Consider the following 18,333-nt stretch of genomic DNA (forward strand, 5'->3'; position numbering starts at 1 on the left):
TCCATCCACGTCACTTTGCTGCTAAATCGTATGGCAGCAAACAATCTTTGGGGTTTTCGCTGGGGGGAGAAGTAGGACCTTCCTAACTTCCTCCCCCCCCCAGCGAAAACCCCAAAGATTGTTTGCTGCCACACGATTTAGCGGCGAAGTGACGTGAAGGGATGGAAAGCTGAAACCGGGCTGTTTCAGCTTTCCATCCATCCACGTCACTTTGCTGCTAAATCGTATGGCAGCAAACAATCTTTGGGGTTTTCGCTGGGGGGAGAAGTAGGACCTTCCTAACTTCCTCCCCCCCCCAGCGAAAACCCCAAAGATTGTTTGCTGCCACACGATTTAGCGGCGAAGTGACGTGAAGGGATGGAAAGCTGAAACCGGGCTGTTTCAGCTTTCCATCCATCCACGTCACTTTGCTGCTAAATCGTATGGCAGCAAACAATCTTTGGGGTTTTCGCTGGGGGGAGAAGTAGGACCTTCCTAACTTCCTCCCCCCCCCCAGCGAAAACCCCAAAGATTGTTTGCTGCCATACGATTTAGCGGCGAAGTGACGTGAAGGGATGGAAAGCTGAAACCGGGCTGTTTCAGCTTTCCATCCATCCACGTCACTTTGCTGCTAAATCGTATGGCAGCAAACAATCTTTGGGGTTTTCGCTGGGGGGAGAAGTAGGACCTTCCTAACTTCCTCCCCCCCCCCAGCGAAAACCCCAAAGATTGTTTGCTGCCACACGATTTAGCGGCGAAGTGACGTGAAGGGATGGAAAGCTGAAACCGGGCTGTTTCAGCTTTCCATCCATCCACGTCACTTTGCTGCTAAATCGTATGGCAGCAAACAATCTTTGGGGTTTTCGCTGGGGGGAGAGGTAGGACCTTCCTAACTTCCTCCCCCCCCAGCGAAAACCCCAAAGATTGTGCCTTTCTTTGTTGCGCTTCCACCAGCATGGCCTGGCTGGCAGCGGAAGATGTAACCGAGCTCACGGGGCTGGGCTCGGCTCCCCCTCTTACCAGCCCAGCAGGCAGCCGCCATGGAAGGCTCCGTTCCCTGTCGGCCACGGAGACCGGCCCCGTGGGCTCGTTTACATCTTCCGCTGCCAGCCAGGCAGCGCAACGAAGAGAGGCATTCGCTTTCCTCCCGCCGGCCCCTCAATCGGGCCGGTAGGGAACAGAATGGAACCAGCCCAGAAGCAATAGACGCAGGATCGGGCCGGCAGCAGGCGCAGGGCGAGGCAGCAGGTCTGCATCCTGGGCAGGCGGGCGGGCGGCGGGCGAGGAGGCGCGGCCGAGCGGCGACAGCGGCGGTTCTCCTCACTTCGGAGAGCTTCCTGGGCATGAAAACGCGCGAATCCAACAAGAACGAAAGCCAGGAAGCTCTCCCTGGCGGAGACCGCCGGCCCCTCAATCGGGCCGCCGTGACGGGGACCACTGGCCTGCCTAGCGGGCTGGGAGGGAGGTGGAATACGGGAGGAGGAGGAAGAGGAGGAGGAGGGAGGAAGGAGAGAGAGAGAGAGGGAAGCCGCCCGGCTGTTTTTAAAGGTGACAGCCGGGCGGCAGCGTTTTTTTGCGGTTGTTTTTTTTTTGTTGCACGGATTAATTGACTTTACATTGTTTCCTATGGGAAACAATGTTTCGTCTTACGAACCTTTCGTGTTACGAACCTTTCCCTGGAACCAATTAAGTTCGTATCTTGAGGTTCCACTGTATCCAAAATTACTGGAAAATGGGACTTATGACCTGTTTTCACATTTATGACCACTGCATTTATGACCACAATCGAAATTTGGGCACTTGGCAACTAGCGTTCCCAGCTGGCTTCTGACAAGCCAAGTTAATGCGGGAAACCAGATTCATTTAAGAACTGCAAGATTCACTTTAACAACTGCAATGATTCATTTTAATGACTACAGCAAAAAAAAAAAAGGTATAAAATGGGGCTCTCTTAACAACTGTCTTGCTTAGCAATGGAAATTTTGTAATCAATTATGTTCGTAAGTTGAGGACTATCTGTGCTAAATTCCATTTAGGATGGAAAACAATATCTATCTGTGAGAACATGAGTACCATCAAAAACAACCCTAAAGCAAATTCTATTGCTATAGGGATGTGCAAAGTGTTTTATGCATGGAAGGACTAGTTTCAGGTGGTTGTAGGCAAAGGAGGCGATCAATTGCATTTGAGGCCAACCATGCTGGGAATGGTAGAGGCAAAAGGGGAAGGGAGGAAAGGACGGTAGATTTGGTAATAGTTGGGCTGGTGCGGGGGTAAAATGCTACCAGTTTGCTCATGCCTGTCGGTCGTCGGAGAGCTGGCCGCAAAGGGAGCACGAGACTCTGCCTACCTGCTGCCATTTGGGTTCTTTTATCAGGATGTCCAGGGGAAAAGCATTTTGAAATTCCCTGATATTTCCCTGACATTTCCCTGCAACTTGCATAAGGAACCTAAGAAGAGCCATGCTGCATCAGGCCAAAGCCCATCGAGTCCAGCATTCTGTGTCACACAGTGGCCCACCTATTGTCCATGGGGATCTTGAGCAAAAAGAGACGGCAAAACCTTTCCTTTCCCTTGACCCCCAACAAATGGTACCCAAGGGAATCCTGCCTGCCTCAACCAACATAGAGGCAGCACTTGGACATCCGTTTCAATCACCACCGATACACTTGGCATCCATTTCTCACTTATTTCCATCCAGAGAATTGTCCATTTATTGCCACCCTTTGCTTCCTACAATTTAGCTAGTTGCCAATCCAAGACAAGACCTGTCCTCTAATTCCGTGGCTGAAGAGCTTTTTTTAGGAGCCTTTGGTGAGAGACTTTGTCAAAAGTCTTTTGAAAGTCAAGATATACAATATCAACTGGGTCCCCTGTATCTTATTTACACCCTCAAAGAATTCTAACAAGTTAGTAAGACATGATTTGCCTTTGCAGAAACCATGTTGATTTTATTTCAGCAATGCCTGTTTTTCTATGTGCCCAGTAATTTTATCTTTAATAATAGTTTCCATCACTTTGCCTGGAACTGAGGTTAAGCTGACTGGTCTATAATTTCCTGGATCACCTCTGGATCCTTTCTTGAAGATCGGGGTTACATTTGCCTCCCTCCAGTCCTCAGGCACAGTGCCTGATCTTAGAGAAAGATTATATATTTTAGGTAGAAGTTCAGCAATTTCACCCTTGAGTTACTTGAGAACTTGAGTGGATGCCATCTGGACCCGGCAATTTGTTGACATTTAGTTTCGAAAGGCATGCAAGAACATCTTCCTTGTTTATCTCTAGCTGGTTTAATTCTTCTCATTCCCTCCCTGAGAAAACTAATTCAGTAGCAGGCAAATGCTCTCTATCCTCCTCAGTGAAAATGGAGGCAAAGAAGTCATTTAGCCTTTCAGCAACCTCCTTGTCTTCTCTGATTATGCCCTTCTGACCATTGTCATTGAGTGGCCCAACTATTTTTCTGGTAGGGTTCCTGCTTCTGATGTACTTAAAAAATGTTTTGTTATTATTTTTAATATTCTTTGCTATATGCTCCTCAAAATCACTCTTGGCTTTCCTGACTATTGCCTTGCATTTGGTCTGCCAGAGTTTGTGATGCTTCCTGTTCTCCTCGGTAGGAAGCGCTTTCCATTTCTTAAATGACTTTTTCTTCTTTCCAATAACCTCCTTTACCTCATTCGTAAACCATACTGGTATCCTCTTGGACTTTCCAGTCCTCTTTCTTCTTTTAGGAATGCATTTTAGTTGAACCTGTTGTAATGTATTTTTAAACAGTTTCCAAGCATTTTGGAGGGATTTGACTTTTTTTTACTGTTCCTTTTAGTTTCTTCTTTACTATTTTTCTTGTTTTGGCGAAATTCCCTCTGTGCAAGTTTAAGGTCTCTGTGTTTGTTTTCATTGACAATTTGCTATCCATGGTTAAGTTGAAGGTTATTGTGTTGTAATCGCTGGTTCCTATGGGCTTGTTACAAAGACATCATGAATCAAATCCTGTGCATTAGTTAGAACCAAGTCCAAGTTGCGATCTAGTTAAGGCGCAGTCGTAGATGACGTCATACCAAATGGCTAAGCCATGGAGAAATATCAGTAGCTGAGGAAGCAAATTGTTGCCACAGTTATGCTCATATTATTGACAATTATTGACCCCCTCAGAGAGGGTTCGCAACTTGGGCGTCCTCCTCGATCCACAGCTAACATTGGAACACCATCTTTCAGCTGTGGCGAGGGGGGCGTTTGCCCAGGTTCGCCTGGTGCACCAGTTGCGGCCCTATTTGGACAGGGAGTCATTGCTCACAGTCGCTCATGCCCTTATCACTTCGAGGTTCAACTACTTCAACGTTCTCTACATGGGGCTACCTTTGAAAAGTTTTCGGAAACTTCAGACCGTGCAGAATGCAGCCGCGAGAGCTATCGTGGGGCTTCCCAGATTCGCCCACGTTTCTACAACACTCTATGGCCTGCACTGGTTGCTGATCAGTTTCCGCTCACAATTCAAAGTGTTGGTAATGACCTTTAAAGCCCTACATGGTATCGGACCAGAATACCTCCAGAACCGCACGAATCCCAGCAGCCAATAAGGTCCCACAGAGTTGGCCTTCTCCGGGTCCCGTCGACTAAACAATGTCGTTTGGCGGGCCCCAGGGGAAGAGCCTTCTCTGTGGTGGCCCCGGCCCTCTGGAATCAACTCCCCCCAGAGATTAGAACTTCCCCCACCCTCCTTGTCTTTCGCAAATTACTTAAGACCCACCTGTATCGCCAGGCATGGGGGAACTGAGACACCTCCCCCAGGCTTTTATATTTCATGTTTGGTATGTGTGTGCTGCATGGTTTTAAATGATGGGGTTTTATATGTTTTTAATATTAGATTTGTTTCATTGTAATATTGTTTTATTATTGTTGTGAGCCGCCCCGAGTCTTCGGAGAGGGGTGGCATACAAATTTAATAAATTATTATTATTATTATTATTATTATTATTATTATTATTATTATTATTATTTTGCTTGACTCTGCCAGGCAGCTGATCCGTTTTGGTTTTTTACATGATTTTCCCGACTTTTAAAGATTTTAATATAGTTTGTTTTTTCCCCGATTTATTCTGTTTTTTTCACGAATTCCCTGATATTTTCTAAACCACCGATTTCCCTGATAATTCCCTGTTTTCCAGGTTTACTGGACATCCTGTTTATCCTCTGCTCATACGCAAAGCATTCTGTGCACGTGTAGAAGGCAAAAGAACCCAAATGGCCGCGTCCGAGCGGGTGGGAGGAGTTTCACGCTCCCTTCACGACCAGCTCTCTGATGACTGACAGTCACGAGCGAACCGGGAGCATTTCACCCCTGGGCTGGTGGTTATGTCATGAAGCCAAGGACATCAGCAGCTAAGGGCAAGGAACAGGAAAGACAGAGAAGAGCAACAGAGGGGCCAGTTACTAGAGGAGGGGAAGAGGGCCAAGCTAAGAAAGCTCCTCCCAATTTTGATTCAGTTAAAATGCAGAACCACCGTATGTGCGTTGGAGGTTTTCACTTCTATCAAACTGCAGCACCCCCGAACGATTCCGAAACGCGAAACACATTTTCTTTTTCACGCCCCTCCCTATCAAATTCAAATAAGGGAAGTGTCCGATATTTAATGGTATTAAATGATTGCGCTTCAGCACTGTAAACAAATACATGAAAAACAAAGCAGAAATCAGAAGGCTGAGTCACAAATGATCTTGCAAAATACATTTAAAAAGGACTCTTCCCAGTTTGCTTCCAAACTTCTTTTGCTCCTTTAATGGTTTCTCGTTTCACACACTTCCAGTAACCTTGGACTCCTTGTTGCTGAGGCACCTGTTTGGAAAAAGGTAATAGTTACCAATCTATATTTAAGTTGCAATTTTTTTTAAGGCTGGCTACCATTGAGTGAAGTCAGCTAGTCAGATCCGTTTGTCTGTTAAACATTCTGTCAATTTCCTATTGGTGCAAATACATTTACCTGCCGTGCCGTGGATATTGCCTATCTGGACTTCAGCAAAGCCTTTGATACGGTTCCACATAAAGAGCTGATAGATAAATTAGTGAAGATTGGACTTAATCCCTAAATAGTTCAGTGGATTTGCAGCTGGCTGAAGCGTAGACATCAGAGAGTTATTGTTAATGGCGAGTATTCTGAGGAGAGACAGGTTACAAGCGGTGTGCCACAAGGGTCTGTTCTGGGTCCTATTCTTTTTAATATGTTTGTGAGTGACATAGGGGAAGGTTTGGTAGGGAAGGTTTGCCTGTTTGCCGATGACTCTAAAGTGTGCAATAATGTTGATATTCCTGGAGGCGTCTGTAATATGGTAAATGATTTAGCTTTAGTAGATAAATGGTCAAAGCAATGGAAACTGCAGTTGAATGTTTCCAAATGTAAAGTAATGCACTTGGGGGAAAGGAATCCTCAATCTGAGTATTTCATTGGCAGTTCTGTGTTAGCAAAAACTTCAGAAGAGAAGGATTTAGGGGTAGTGATTTCTGACAGTCTCAAAATGGGTGATCACTGTGGTCGGGCGGTAGGAAAAGCAAGTCGGATGCTTGGCTGCATAGCTAGAGGTATAACAAGCAGGAAGAGGGAGACTGTGATCTCGCTATATAGAGCGCTGGTGAGACCACATTTGGAATACTGTGTTCAGTTCTGGAGACCTCACCTACAAAAAGATATTGACAAAATTGAACGGGTCCAAAGACGGGTTACAAGAATGGTGGAAGGTCTTAAGCATAAAACGTATCAGGAAAGACTTAATGAACTCAATCTGTATAGTCTGGACAGAAGGAAAAGGGGGGACATGATTGAAACATTTAAATATGTCGAAGGGTTACATAAGGTCCAGGAGGGAAGTGTTTTTAATAGGAAAGTGAACACAAGAACAAGGGGACACAATCTGAAGTTAGTTGAGGAAAAGATCAAAAGCAATTGGATTTTAGATGACTATACAATGCATGGGTTTTAACAGCTATTCAGGCCTGGCTAATTTATAATTAGCCTAGGTATGCTCATGTCACACCAACACTCCGCAATCTGCATTGGTTGCCAATCAGTTTCCGGTCACAATTCAAAGTGTTGGTTATGACCTATAAAGCCCTTCATGGCATCGGATCAGAATATCTCCAGGACCGCCTTCTGCTGCACGAATCCCAGCGACCAGTTATGGCCCAAAAAGTTGGCCTTCTCTGGGTCCCGTCGACTAAACAATGTCGTTTGGCGGGACCCAGTGGAAGAGCCATCTCTGTGGCGGCCCCGACCCTCTGGAACCAGCTCCCCCCAGAGATCAGAATTGCCCCCACCCGCCTCGCCTTTCGTAAGCTCCTTAAAACCCACCTGTGTCGTCAGGCATGGGGGAATTGAGATATTCCTTTCCCCCTAGGTCTATACAATTTATGCATGGTATGTTTGTGTGTATGTTTGGTTTTTAATAAGGGTTTGTTAATTATTTTAAATATTAGATTTGTCATATGCCGTTCTATTGTTGTTGTTAGCCGCCCCGAGTCTACGGAGAGGGGCGACATACAAATCTAATAAGTAAGTAAGTAAGTAAGTAAGTAAGTAAGTAAGTAAGTAAGTAAGTAAGTAAGTAAGTAAGTAAGTAAGTAAGTAAGTAAGTAAGTAAATCAGTAAATCAGTAAATAACTAAGTAAGTAAGTAAGTAAATAAATAAGTAAGTAAGTAAATAAATAAGTAAATTAGTAAGTAAGTAAGTCTACGGAGAGGGGCGGCATACAAATCCAATAAATTATTATTATTATTAAGTAAGTAAGTAAATAAGTAAGTAAATAAATAAATAAATTTGTGAGAAGAATTACCCTTAATCCACGATGCATCCTGTTTTTGAGAACTCCAAGGAACTCTGCATGGCTGAGGCAATTATCTCCATCCAAATCAAAGATCTTGAAGATGGTGTCCAAAACATTATCTGAGAGCTCCTGTCCTGTAGCCACTTTCACAGCTCTCTTGAAGTCCGCTAACACAAGCAAAGATATTTCATGTTTCTATTAAAAATGGTAACTAGATTTATAAATCTAAAGAATAAAGGAATCTGAGAACTTTACGCCTGTGTAATTAATAGTGTGGTCAGAAAACAGGTGCCCATGGCCATGCTTAAACAGCTATGGAGCACTGTATTTATTGGAAAAAAAATTACTTCTATTTTCACAGAAATGGAACCAGTTGCTTTATGGAAAATAGCTAGCTTTTTACCTGAATCTGTTTTTTGAGCACAGATATTTGCCCAGTAAACAAAAACATTGAATTATCACATTTTACCTGGAATATTGTAACTCCTTTTACATTTCTGAAAAGTTTGCTTTTTCCCTCTTGAGTACAGTGGTACCTCATCTTACGAACGCCTCTTCTAACAAACTTTTCAAGATACGAACCCGGTGTTTAAGATTTTTTTGCCTCTTCTTCCGAACTATTTTTACCTTACGAACCCAAGCCGCTGCTGCTAGGATGAAGGGGTTTCTTTTTTCCCCCTTTTTTGAAGAAAGAAAAGGGAGGGGCGGCTTGGAGGGGGAAAGACTTTGCAGAGAACAGCGTGCTTGCAGAGGCGCTGAAAGGGTGTCTTTTGAAGAAAGAAAAGGGAGGGGCAGCTTGGAGGGGGAAAGACTTTGCATTAACAAAAGTAGGAGAACAGCGTGCTTGCAGGCACTGAAAGGGTGTCTTTTGAAGAAAGAAAAGAGAGGGGCGCCCCCCTTGCCTTTCTTCCTTCCCACTCACCCTTTAGCCTAGCCTTGCTTCTTCCACCCGCCCCCTTTAGCTGCTCCTCCCTGCCCTCTGTTCGCCTCCCTTCTAAAGTTGGGATTTTCCTGAAGGATTTGCACCCATTATTTGCTTTTACATTGATTCCTATGGGAAACATTGTTTCGTCTTACAAACTTTTCACCTTACGAACCTCCTCCTGGAACCAATTAAGTTCGTATCATGAGGTACCACTGTATATGTATTCTAAAAGATTTATGAAATCAATCTATAATTAAAATTCTCTTGAGTTTGCTTTTCCTTGCTTTTGCCTTGTAAGGGCCTACCCTAACTTCCAATAGAAAGTTACTCCTTACAAACATTCTTTGTGACAATATATATAAGGGTGGTAAGGAAGAGAACATAAAACCAGAATTCAATGTAATTTTAAAAAAATCAAATCCATATCAAATGGGGGTTTTTATGCATTTTTAAAAGGATATCACAATTCTGTACTAGCAATGCATTAACAACAGATGAGGAGGGGGAAAAGACGAATACAGTGGTACCTCGAGATACGAGTTTAATTCGTTCCGGACCTGGGCTCTTAAGTCGAGCAGCTCTTATCTCGAACGACTTTTCCCCATAGGAATTAATGTAAATAATTTTAATTGGTTCCAGCCCTCAAAAAACTCACAAAGTTAGTCTAAATTATGCAGAAAGACATGTTTTTAATGAAGAAATGTACATGTACATATAAATGAATAATGAAGTTTCTTTCACTTAACTTGTAAACTTTCTTAAACTTTTAAATTTACATATGTTCAACTTCTCTGCCACCCAATCCTGTAGGACAGAGGTCCCCAACCCTTTTTGCACCAGTGACCGGCTTTAAGCGATCAAGAGAGGAATGGGTGAATGAATGGACGGAGGGTGGGAAGGAAGGAAGGAAAGAGGGAAGGGACAGGAACAGAGGAAGGAAGCAAGGAAACTTATGAAAGGGGAGAGTAAGAGAGGAATGAGTGAAGGGAGGGAGGGAGGGAAGAAGGTGGGAAGGAGAAAGAAAAGAAGAAATAGAGGAATGGAAGGTAAAAGAGAGAAAGAAAAAGAGCAAGAAAGAAAGCTGCAAGCACCCCCCCGAGCCCCCCAGGCCGGCTGCAACCTTTTAAAACACGCGCGCCGCTTCGCAGCTGTCTCCTGAAGCCGAACGCGGAAGTTAGCGTTTGGCTTCAGGAGACAGCTCCTTGGCGCTTGTATCTCGAATTTGGGCTTGTAAGTAGAACAAAAATATCTCTCCCCTCCCAGCTCTTATCTCGAGTTGCTCTTAAGTAGAGCAGCTCTTATGTCGGGGTTCCACTGTACTTTAAAGCAAACCAAAGATGTTGTTCATTTTTGGATTCTATTCCTCTTATAATTTCTTATTTACATAAATGGCAGCAGCAAATTGATCCCATGTTTACTTCTTAAAGTTTCGGCTTTGTAGTAAGGCTTATGAATGCTATTTCACATACTTTACTTCATATATGCATTCCAGTTTGTCACTTCTTTTTTAAAGAGATTGAAAAAAAGAAAGAAATATATTTGGTTTTTGATAGAGAAAACCCATATACAACTAGGCAACACTGTACAAATATTTGTTTTGTACAATAAAAAGTGTGGATCTTTGTAAGAGCTCTTAAATGTTCTTTTTTTGGTTCCTTTTTTTAGGAGGGGTCAAAATAAAGATTCTAAACCATTTTTGGAAAGCTTTGATTGCAAGGTTTGTTTTAAAGGTAATGTTATTTATTCTGTTTTTTAAAAAGCCGCAATAGCGCAGTGGTTAGAGTCCAGTATTACAGACTACTTCTGCTGATCACCGGTTGTCAGCAGTTTGGCAGATCAATTCTCACCAAACTCAAGTTTGACTCAGCCTTCCATCTTTCGGAGGTTGGTAAAATTATCCAGATACAGTGGTACCTCGACATACGTGTTTAATTCGTTCCAGACTCGAGCTTTTAAGTCGATCAACTTGCATCTCTTTTTTTTTTAATAATAATTTTTTATTGGTTTTTTAATAGTTTACATACAACAGACATATAACAGTGCACAGTGCATGTGCCCATCACCTAACAACAACACCCCCACCACCACCCCCACCACCCATACAAGAGGATTCAAAAAAATTTAATTGTTTATCTATTATTCCTTGGCTCTATCTTGTTCTAGTATTACTGAAAGAGTGATTGCAATTTATTTTTCACGTTTACATCACAGATTCTATTTAACATATAGTCTTTTACCTTGTTCCATCGCACCATCAGCTTCTCCAATTTATTCTTATCAAAATTATTTAATCTTATTTCCATAATTTCAAAATGTATGTGATCCACCATATACCAGTACCAATTTTGTAATGTCCATTTTGTAGAATCTTTCCATCCTAATACCATCACCGCTTGAGCACTTTCCAGTGCTGCGGTTTTAATTTCCTTAAATTCTCCTAATTCTCTATATTTGATTAAAATTGCTATTTCTTTTGTAATAATCCAGTTAATGTTTAACATTTTATTAATTTCATTCTGGATTACATTCCAGAATTTCTGAATTTCTGCACACTCCCAGATCATATGCATAAAAATTCCTTTTTTCTGGCATCTGTGCCAACATATGCCCTTCTCTTTCCCCTGGAAGTGTGCAATTTATGCAGGTGTATAGTACCATTTATGTAAGATTTTTCTTCTCATCAACTTGCATCTCGAACGAATGTCTTTAGACTTTGTTTTTCGTGCCGAGATAACTGGAAGCAAGGAGATTCTTGCGCCACCTACTGGAAGCTCGGCTCGTATCCTGAATTTGAGCTTGGGTGTCGAACAGAAATTTCGCTCGCGTCGCGGCTCGTAACTTGGAACACTCGCATGTGGAGCAGCTCGTATCTAGAGGTACTACTGTAGTAATATGCTGACTCTGTACACCACTTAGAAAGGGCTGCAAAGCACTATGAAGCGGTATATAAGTTTAAATGCTATTGCTAAATTGGATCGACAGTTTGGAAGAGCCTCGTTCATGCTCAAGATCTATTTTTCACTAGTTAATTGAGAAAACATCAATTGGTTCAATTTTCTAAATCAACTCAAACTGCTGAACTGGACCGACAGTCTAAACTGAATGGAAGATTTGGGCTGAAACTAATCTGCACATCTCAGTTCTACTATTATTCTAGCATAGCAACAAAGTTCACACTATTGTATTTGTTAAAGAAACTTCTAAATATACAGTGGTACTCTACTTAAAAACGCCTCTACTTAAGAACTTTTCTAGATAAGAACCAAGTGTTCAAGATTTTTTGCCTCTAGTTAAGAACCATTTTCTACTTAAGAACCCGAGCCGGGAAAAATTTCCCAGAAAATGTGAGAGCGGCACGAAGGCCTGGCCAGTTTCCTGCCATTTCCCCTTTAATCCCAGTCATCTGGGCTGCCAGAGGAGCCTTTTGGTGACGCTTAAGGAGGCTTTGGCAGTCCAGAGCAAACAAAGCATTTTCCTTTCTCTGGGCACTTGAAGAGGGAATAAACCTCTGTCAGCGCCCAGAGAAAAGAAATGCTCCCTTCGCTCTGGGCAGCTGAGGAGTCACCAAAATGAAGGAAAGGTGCCGGCTACAAAGTGAGCGAGTGAGGGGGGAGCCCTTCAGCATGGGAAGGAAAAGGAAGCAGGTATCAGCAGCAGCAGCAGCCAGTGTATGGGAGGCAGTGTATGGGAGGCAGCCTCCCGCTGGGTGTATGGGAGGCACGTGCTCCTCCTCGCTGCCTCAGAGTCCCTCTTTTTTTTTTTTTAAGCCTTAAAGTTTTGGATTATTTTTATTCCCTTCACCTCACCTTCTTCTTTCGGCAGCGACTGTCCTCCTCCTCTTCTTCCTCCTCCTCCTCCCATCCAAATTCCAAGCTTTTATTTCTTTCCTAACGGGTTTGCACGCATTATTTGCTTTTACATTGATTACTATGGGAACATTTTCTTCTACTTAAGAACATTTCTACTTGAGAACCTGGTCACGGAACAAATTACGTTCTTAAGTAGAGGTACCACTGTATTTTGCTACAGTTCATCTTAAATCCCCGCCCCCCGAAACATCTTCCAATAATGTTTTTTTAATGTTTAAAACTCTTGGTGACCTCATAGCCACATCCATATATTTTTCTTGGCAGCAACGCAGAAAAGGTTTTGTTTTCTCCTTCCTTCCACAGCCTCACAAGACCTGATGTTGCTTAACTCCTGAGTCAAGACAAAGCTGAGGTGGTGTTGCCACCTACTGAGATTCCGATGAAAAATCAGGTAGCACTATTGCCTGGGAATCATTTACTTTTTTCCCTTCAGAAACAATTTCCACTCATTTCCTCGGTGCGTGCTAAGAGATGGCAATTTGTCATCTCATAGTTGTCATAATACATAGTGAGGGAGTGAGATATAATGCATTAAGTTCAAAATAACTTCGTAAAGCCAAATTGACATAATGGGGACATTTTCAGAACCCATACACATTATCTTTTCATTTTGATTTCACGAAGAACGATGAAATGGTACACTGCTTACCCTGTTTAACAGGACGGCTGGCTACAGTAAACATTTTCAGAGCAATTGAGAAATCTTCTAAACGGTTTGTAAATTGGCAGAAAGTCTTGAATTCATCCATACTAATACTCTGGAATATCAAAAGAGGTGACATGTTTAGTTAAGATGGCAAAATCCAAGTGTATTTGTAAGGGATTTGTCAAATCACTATATAACTACCATGTTTTCCCCAAAATAAGACAGGGTCTTATTTTCTTTTGACCCCTGAAACTTGGCCTTGATCTTATTATGGGGGGGGGGTATTATTTTGGGGGTGCAGTAGGCGGCAAGTGTGGGACTGTATGTCCCATTGCTGCCACCTCCTCTACCTGTTCTTGGTGGCAGCCGAGTGGCTGGCCCGCCACTACCGCCTCGTGGAGCAGGACTCAAATTATTATTATTATTATTTATTAGATTTGTATGCCGCCCCTCTCCGAAGACCCGGGGCAGCTCACAACAGTAATAAGAAACAGTGTAACAATGGGACAAATCTAATAATAACAAATATATAAAAAACCCAACAATTAAAAACAATACAGCACATACATACCAAACATAAAATATAAAAAGCCTGGGGGAGATGTCTTAGTTCCCCCATGCCTAGCGATACAGGTGGGTCTTGAGTAACTTGCGAAAGACAAGGAGGGTGGGGGCTGTTCTAATCTCCGGGGGGAGTTGGTTCCAGAGGGCCGGGGCCGCCACAGAGGAGGCTCTTCCCCTGGGGCCCGCCAAACGACATTGTTTGGTCGACGGGACCCGGAGAAGGCCAACTCTGTGGGACCTTATCGATCGCTGGGATTTGTGCGGTAGAAGGCGGTTCCGGAGGTATTCTGGTCCAATGCCATGTAGGGCTTTAAAGGTCATTACCAACACTTTGAATTATGACCAGAAACTGATCGGCAGCCAGTGCAGACCACGGAGTGTTGTAGTAAGGTGGGCGAATCTGGGAAGCCCCACGATTGCTCTTGTGTCCGCATTCTGCACGATCGGAAGTTTCCGAACACTTTTCAAAGGTAGCACCATGCTTTTTCTGCTGTTGCATGCATGAACTGGAGGACTGCCATGAGCTTCATTATACGTCACAGCTGGTGTCCTGCTACTCGCGGCTGTGCCAGTATGTCGAAACTTGCGGTAGTGCTGCCATTCGCGCATGCAAAGGCACAACAAGCCTCGCGGAGTCCTGCTCCATGAGGCAATGGAGTGACGAGTCTCACAGAGACTCGTTTCTGGCAGGTGGGTTGTCGCAAGATGCCTGTCCTACCTGACACCTGCAGTTCTGTCACGTTCTTCGGCGTTGTGTCCAGGGAAACCCATTGTAACAGAACACTTCTCGCGAGTTCAAACTTCTTGAAGTCACGAGAAGTGTTCTTTTACAACTTGCTTCCCTGGACGCAACACCGAGGAATGCGATGGAGCTACAAGTATCAGGTACGATGCGCATCTTATGGTGGGGCACAATTTGGGGGTGTCGGGTAGGTTTATTTATTTATGTATTTATTAGATTTGTATGCCGCCCCTCTCCGGAGACTCAGAGTGGCTCACAACAAAAGCAACAATGTAACAAATCCAATATATTAAAAGACATCTAAAAACCCATTATTAAAACCATGCAACACAATCATACCATACATAAACAATATAAGCCCAGGGGTATTTTAATTTCCCCATGCCTGACGACATAGGTGGGTCTTCAATAGCTTACGAAAGGCAAGGAGGGTGGGGGCAGTTCTGATCTCTGGGGGGAGTTGATTCCAGAGGCCCAGGGCTGCCAGATGACATTGTTTAGTTGACGGGACCCGGAGAAGGCCAACTCTGTGGGACCTTATCGGTCGCTGGGATTCGTGCGGCAGAAGACGGTCCCGAAGGTATTCTGGTCCGATGCCATGTAGGGCTTTATAGGTCATTACCAACACTTTGAATTGTGACTGGAAACTAATCAGCAGCCAGTGTAGGCCGCGGAGTGTTGATGAGACGTGGGCAAATCTAGGAAGCCCCACGATAGCTCTCGCGGCCACATTCTGCACGATCTGAAGTTTCCGAACACTCTTCAAAGGCAGCCCCATGTAGAGAGCGTTGCAGTAGTTGAACCTCGAGGTGATGAGGGCATGAGCGACTGTGAGCAATGACTCCCTGTCCAAATAAGGTCACAACTGGTGCACCAGGCGAACCTGGGCAAACGCTGGGTTGGGATGGGCCGGGAGATGCACGTTCTACCTGAGACTTATAGCTCTGTCACGTTCCTCGGCAAGACACTGGGCAGCCACGCTGAGGGCAGCCCCCACAGACACAGCTTGGCTGGAGTAGCCAGGGCCAGTGCCCCCTGCCTGTAGCTTGGCCTGCAGGGGGCTCGTCGGGACCTATGTAGGCGGTGGCACTGAGGGCAGCAGAAACTCAAGTTTGGGCACAATTTGCGGGTGGCAGGTGAGGATGGGACGGGGCGGGCTGAGAGATGCGCATCTTACGTGACTCTGGCTGTTCCGCTGCATATCTCTCCTGGCTGATCTGTGCTGGGAAAATTGCAAAAATGATGGAAAGAAGCACCATGTGAGTGCAACCGGGAGGGATGTCATCTCTTCCTCATCCCACCTTCCTTTCGGCTAAAGAAGGTCAGGAAGAGAAGCACCCGTTTAGTCATTGATGGCATGGGGAGATTGGTGATGGGAAAGCGGTGGAGCCACTGTCGCTTAATGGCAGAGGTGCAAAGAAAAATGTCTCGCGAGTGTGAGAAGTTGTTAATTGCTTGCACTTGTGATAAGTTTTTATTTTCATTGTAAGGTGTTTCCCTGCACAGAGGGGCCAAGCGAGAGAAATGGCGGAGCTGCCAGACTCAAGTAAGATGTTCGGGCACAATTTGGGAATGGCAGGTGTGACAGGATAGGGCAGGCTGCACATACATAAAATGGTTGGGTAAGGGGTCTTATTTTGGGGGGGGGGGGCTTATTTCAACGCATGTGCTGAAAAAAAACATCTATTTATTTATTTATTTATTGGACTTTTATGCTGCCCCTCTCCGCGGACTCGGGGCAGCTCAAAGCATATATCAAAAACATCACAATACAGTTTATCCAATTAATATACTAAAAGGTTTCTTAAAAATTCTAACCAGTGCACCAGTTGCAGCCCTATCTGGATCGGGAGTCACTGCTCACAGTCACTCATGCCCTCATCACCTCGAGGCTCGACTACTGCAATGCTCTCTACATGGGGCTACCTTTGAAGAATGTTCGGAAACTTCAGTTCGTGCAGAATGCAGCTGCGAGAGCAGTCATGGGCTTCCCTAAGTATGCTCATGTTACTCCAACACTCTGCAGTCTGCATTGGTTGCCGATCAGTTTCTGGTCACAATTCAAAGTGTTGGTTATGACATATAAAGCCCTTTATCGCATCGGGCCAGAATATCTCCGGGACCGCCTTCTGCCACACGAATCCCAGCGACCCGTTAGGTCCCACAGAGTTGGCCTTCTCCGAGTCCCGTCGACTAAACAATGTCGTCTGGCGGGACCCAGGGGAAGAGCCTTCTCTGTGGTGGCTCCGACCCTCTGGAACCAGCTCCCCCCAGAGATTAGGATTGCCCTCACCCTCCTTGCCTTTCGGAAACTCCTTAAAACCCACCTCTGCCGTCAGGCATGGGGGAATTGAAACATCTCCCCCTTGTCCATGTAGTTTCTGTGTATGATTCGACTGTGTGCTTGTTTTTTATATATTGGTGTTCTTTTGGATTTTTTAACTTAAAACTGTAATTTAGATTGCTAAATATTAGATTTGTTATTATGTATTGTTTACCATTGTTGTGAGCCGCCCCGAGTCTACGGAAAGGGGCGGCATATAAATCCAATAAATCTAATCTAATCTAATCTAACTTTAAAACATTCATTTGCATTCATTCAATAATCACACTAACAACATTCGTTGGTCAGGGGGAAGGTCTAATGTCCCCAGGCCCGGTTGGCCTTATTATGGGGACATGTATTATTTTCAGGGAAACATGGTATGAATACACAAACAAAACAAATTGATTATATTTTGTTGTACTTTAGAAAGCTCTTCAGTTATATTATAGATGCTTAATTCAAGATGAGGCAGCCTATACCAACCTCTCCTGCTTGGATTCTCTCTTTAACATTTTGCCAATAGATCTCATTATTTTCTTCATTTGTGAAATACAGCAACCACTCTACAAAATCTTCCTTTCTCATGAAGGGTAGACCTTTGGAAAATTGATTGAATTCCATTTCTTGTACTTCTGCTTGTAAATTCTGCATAAATCTAAAATAAACAAACAAATAATATGACAGCCTACTTAAATTACTGTTGTTAGCCGCCCCGAGTCTACGGAGCGGGGTGGCATACAAATCCAATAAGTAAGTAAGTAAGTAAGTAAGTAAGTAAGTAAGTAAGTAAGTAAGTAAGTAAGTAAGTAAGTAAGTAAGTAAGTAAGTAAGTAAATAAATAAATAAATGCAGAAAGGGGCAACTGAAAAGATCAGGTGCTTAACAGCCTTCTCGATGAGTAAAAGCTAAAATATCTGGAGCTCTGTACTATGGTAAAAGGTGATTGAAGCAGACATGTTTGAAGTACTACCAGTAAATATAAAATCTTATGTGCCACATATATACTTTACAAAGCAAATGAGACTTTATCTCACTCTCTTGAATCAATCTGACCTGGGATCCTCCCAAAAAGCTGACCAAAAAGAAATTTGGAACTGACCAAAAGTATTTTGTGCAAATACTTTTGTGAAAAATGGAGTTGCAGAATGAATTACCATAAGACATGGCGATGACCACTAAAGTGGATGGCTTTAAAAGAGAATTAGATAAATTCATGGAAGGCAGGCCTATCAAAGGCTTGGGAATCAGTGTTATGTCTGGGATGGGTGCAAAACATCACCTTTAGGGGAGACACGGTAGAAGGAGAAGTCTTTGCTTCCTGCTTAAAAGCACCCCAGAAGCACTTTGCCTGCCCAAACTAAACGTTAGATTAAGATTTGCTTGGACTGATCCAGCAGAGTTATCATTTTGTCAAGACAATTACTTTTATACCATTTTTAACCAAACAATACTTTACTCGTATAAACTGA

General features: G+C 43.7%; 1 protein-coding gene across 1 annotated transcript in view; it reads right to left on the minus strand.

The window, feature by feature from the left end:
• Positions 1-5,592: 5,592 nt before the first annotated feature.
• The window catches only part of MICU2 (mitochondrial calcium uptake 2), an 83,121-nt gene continuing 70,380 nt past the window's right edge, over positions 5,593-18,333 (minus strand). The window contains exons 9-12 of the mRNA XM_070749814.1: positions 17,348-17,519; positions 13,236-13,344; positions 7,802-7,959; positions 5,593-5,812 (exon numbers count right to left, since the gene is read on the minus strand). Coding sequence (XP_070605915.1) covers positions 5,708-5,812; positions 7,802-7,959; positions 13,236-13,344; positions 17,348-17,519 — 544 coding nt within the window. The 3' untranslated portion in view covers positions 5,593-5,707. The remainder of the gene's footprint in view (positions 5,813-7,801; positions 7,960-13,235; positions 13,345-17,347; positions 17,520-18,333) is intronic.

This window comes from Erythrolamprus reginae, chromosome 4 (genome assembly GCF_031021105.1).
Source record: "Erythrolamprus reginae isolate rEryReg1 chromosome 4, rEryReg1.hap1, whole genome shotgun sequence".
NCBI classification, from domain to species: Eukaryota; Metazoa; Chordata; class Lepidosauria; order Squamata; family Dipsadidae; genus Erythrolamprus; species Erythrolamprus reginae.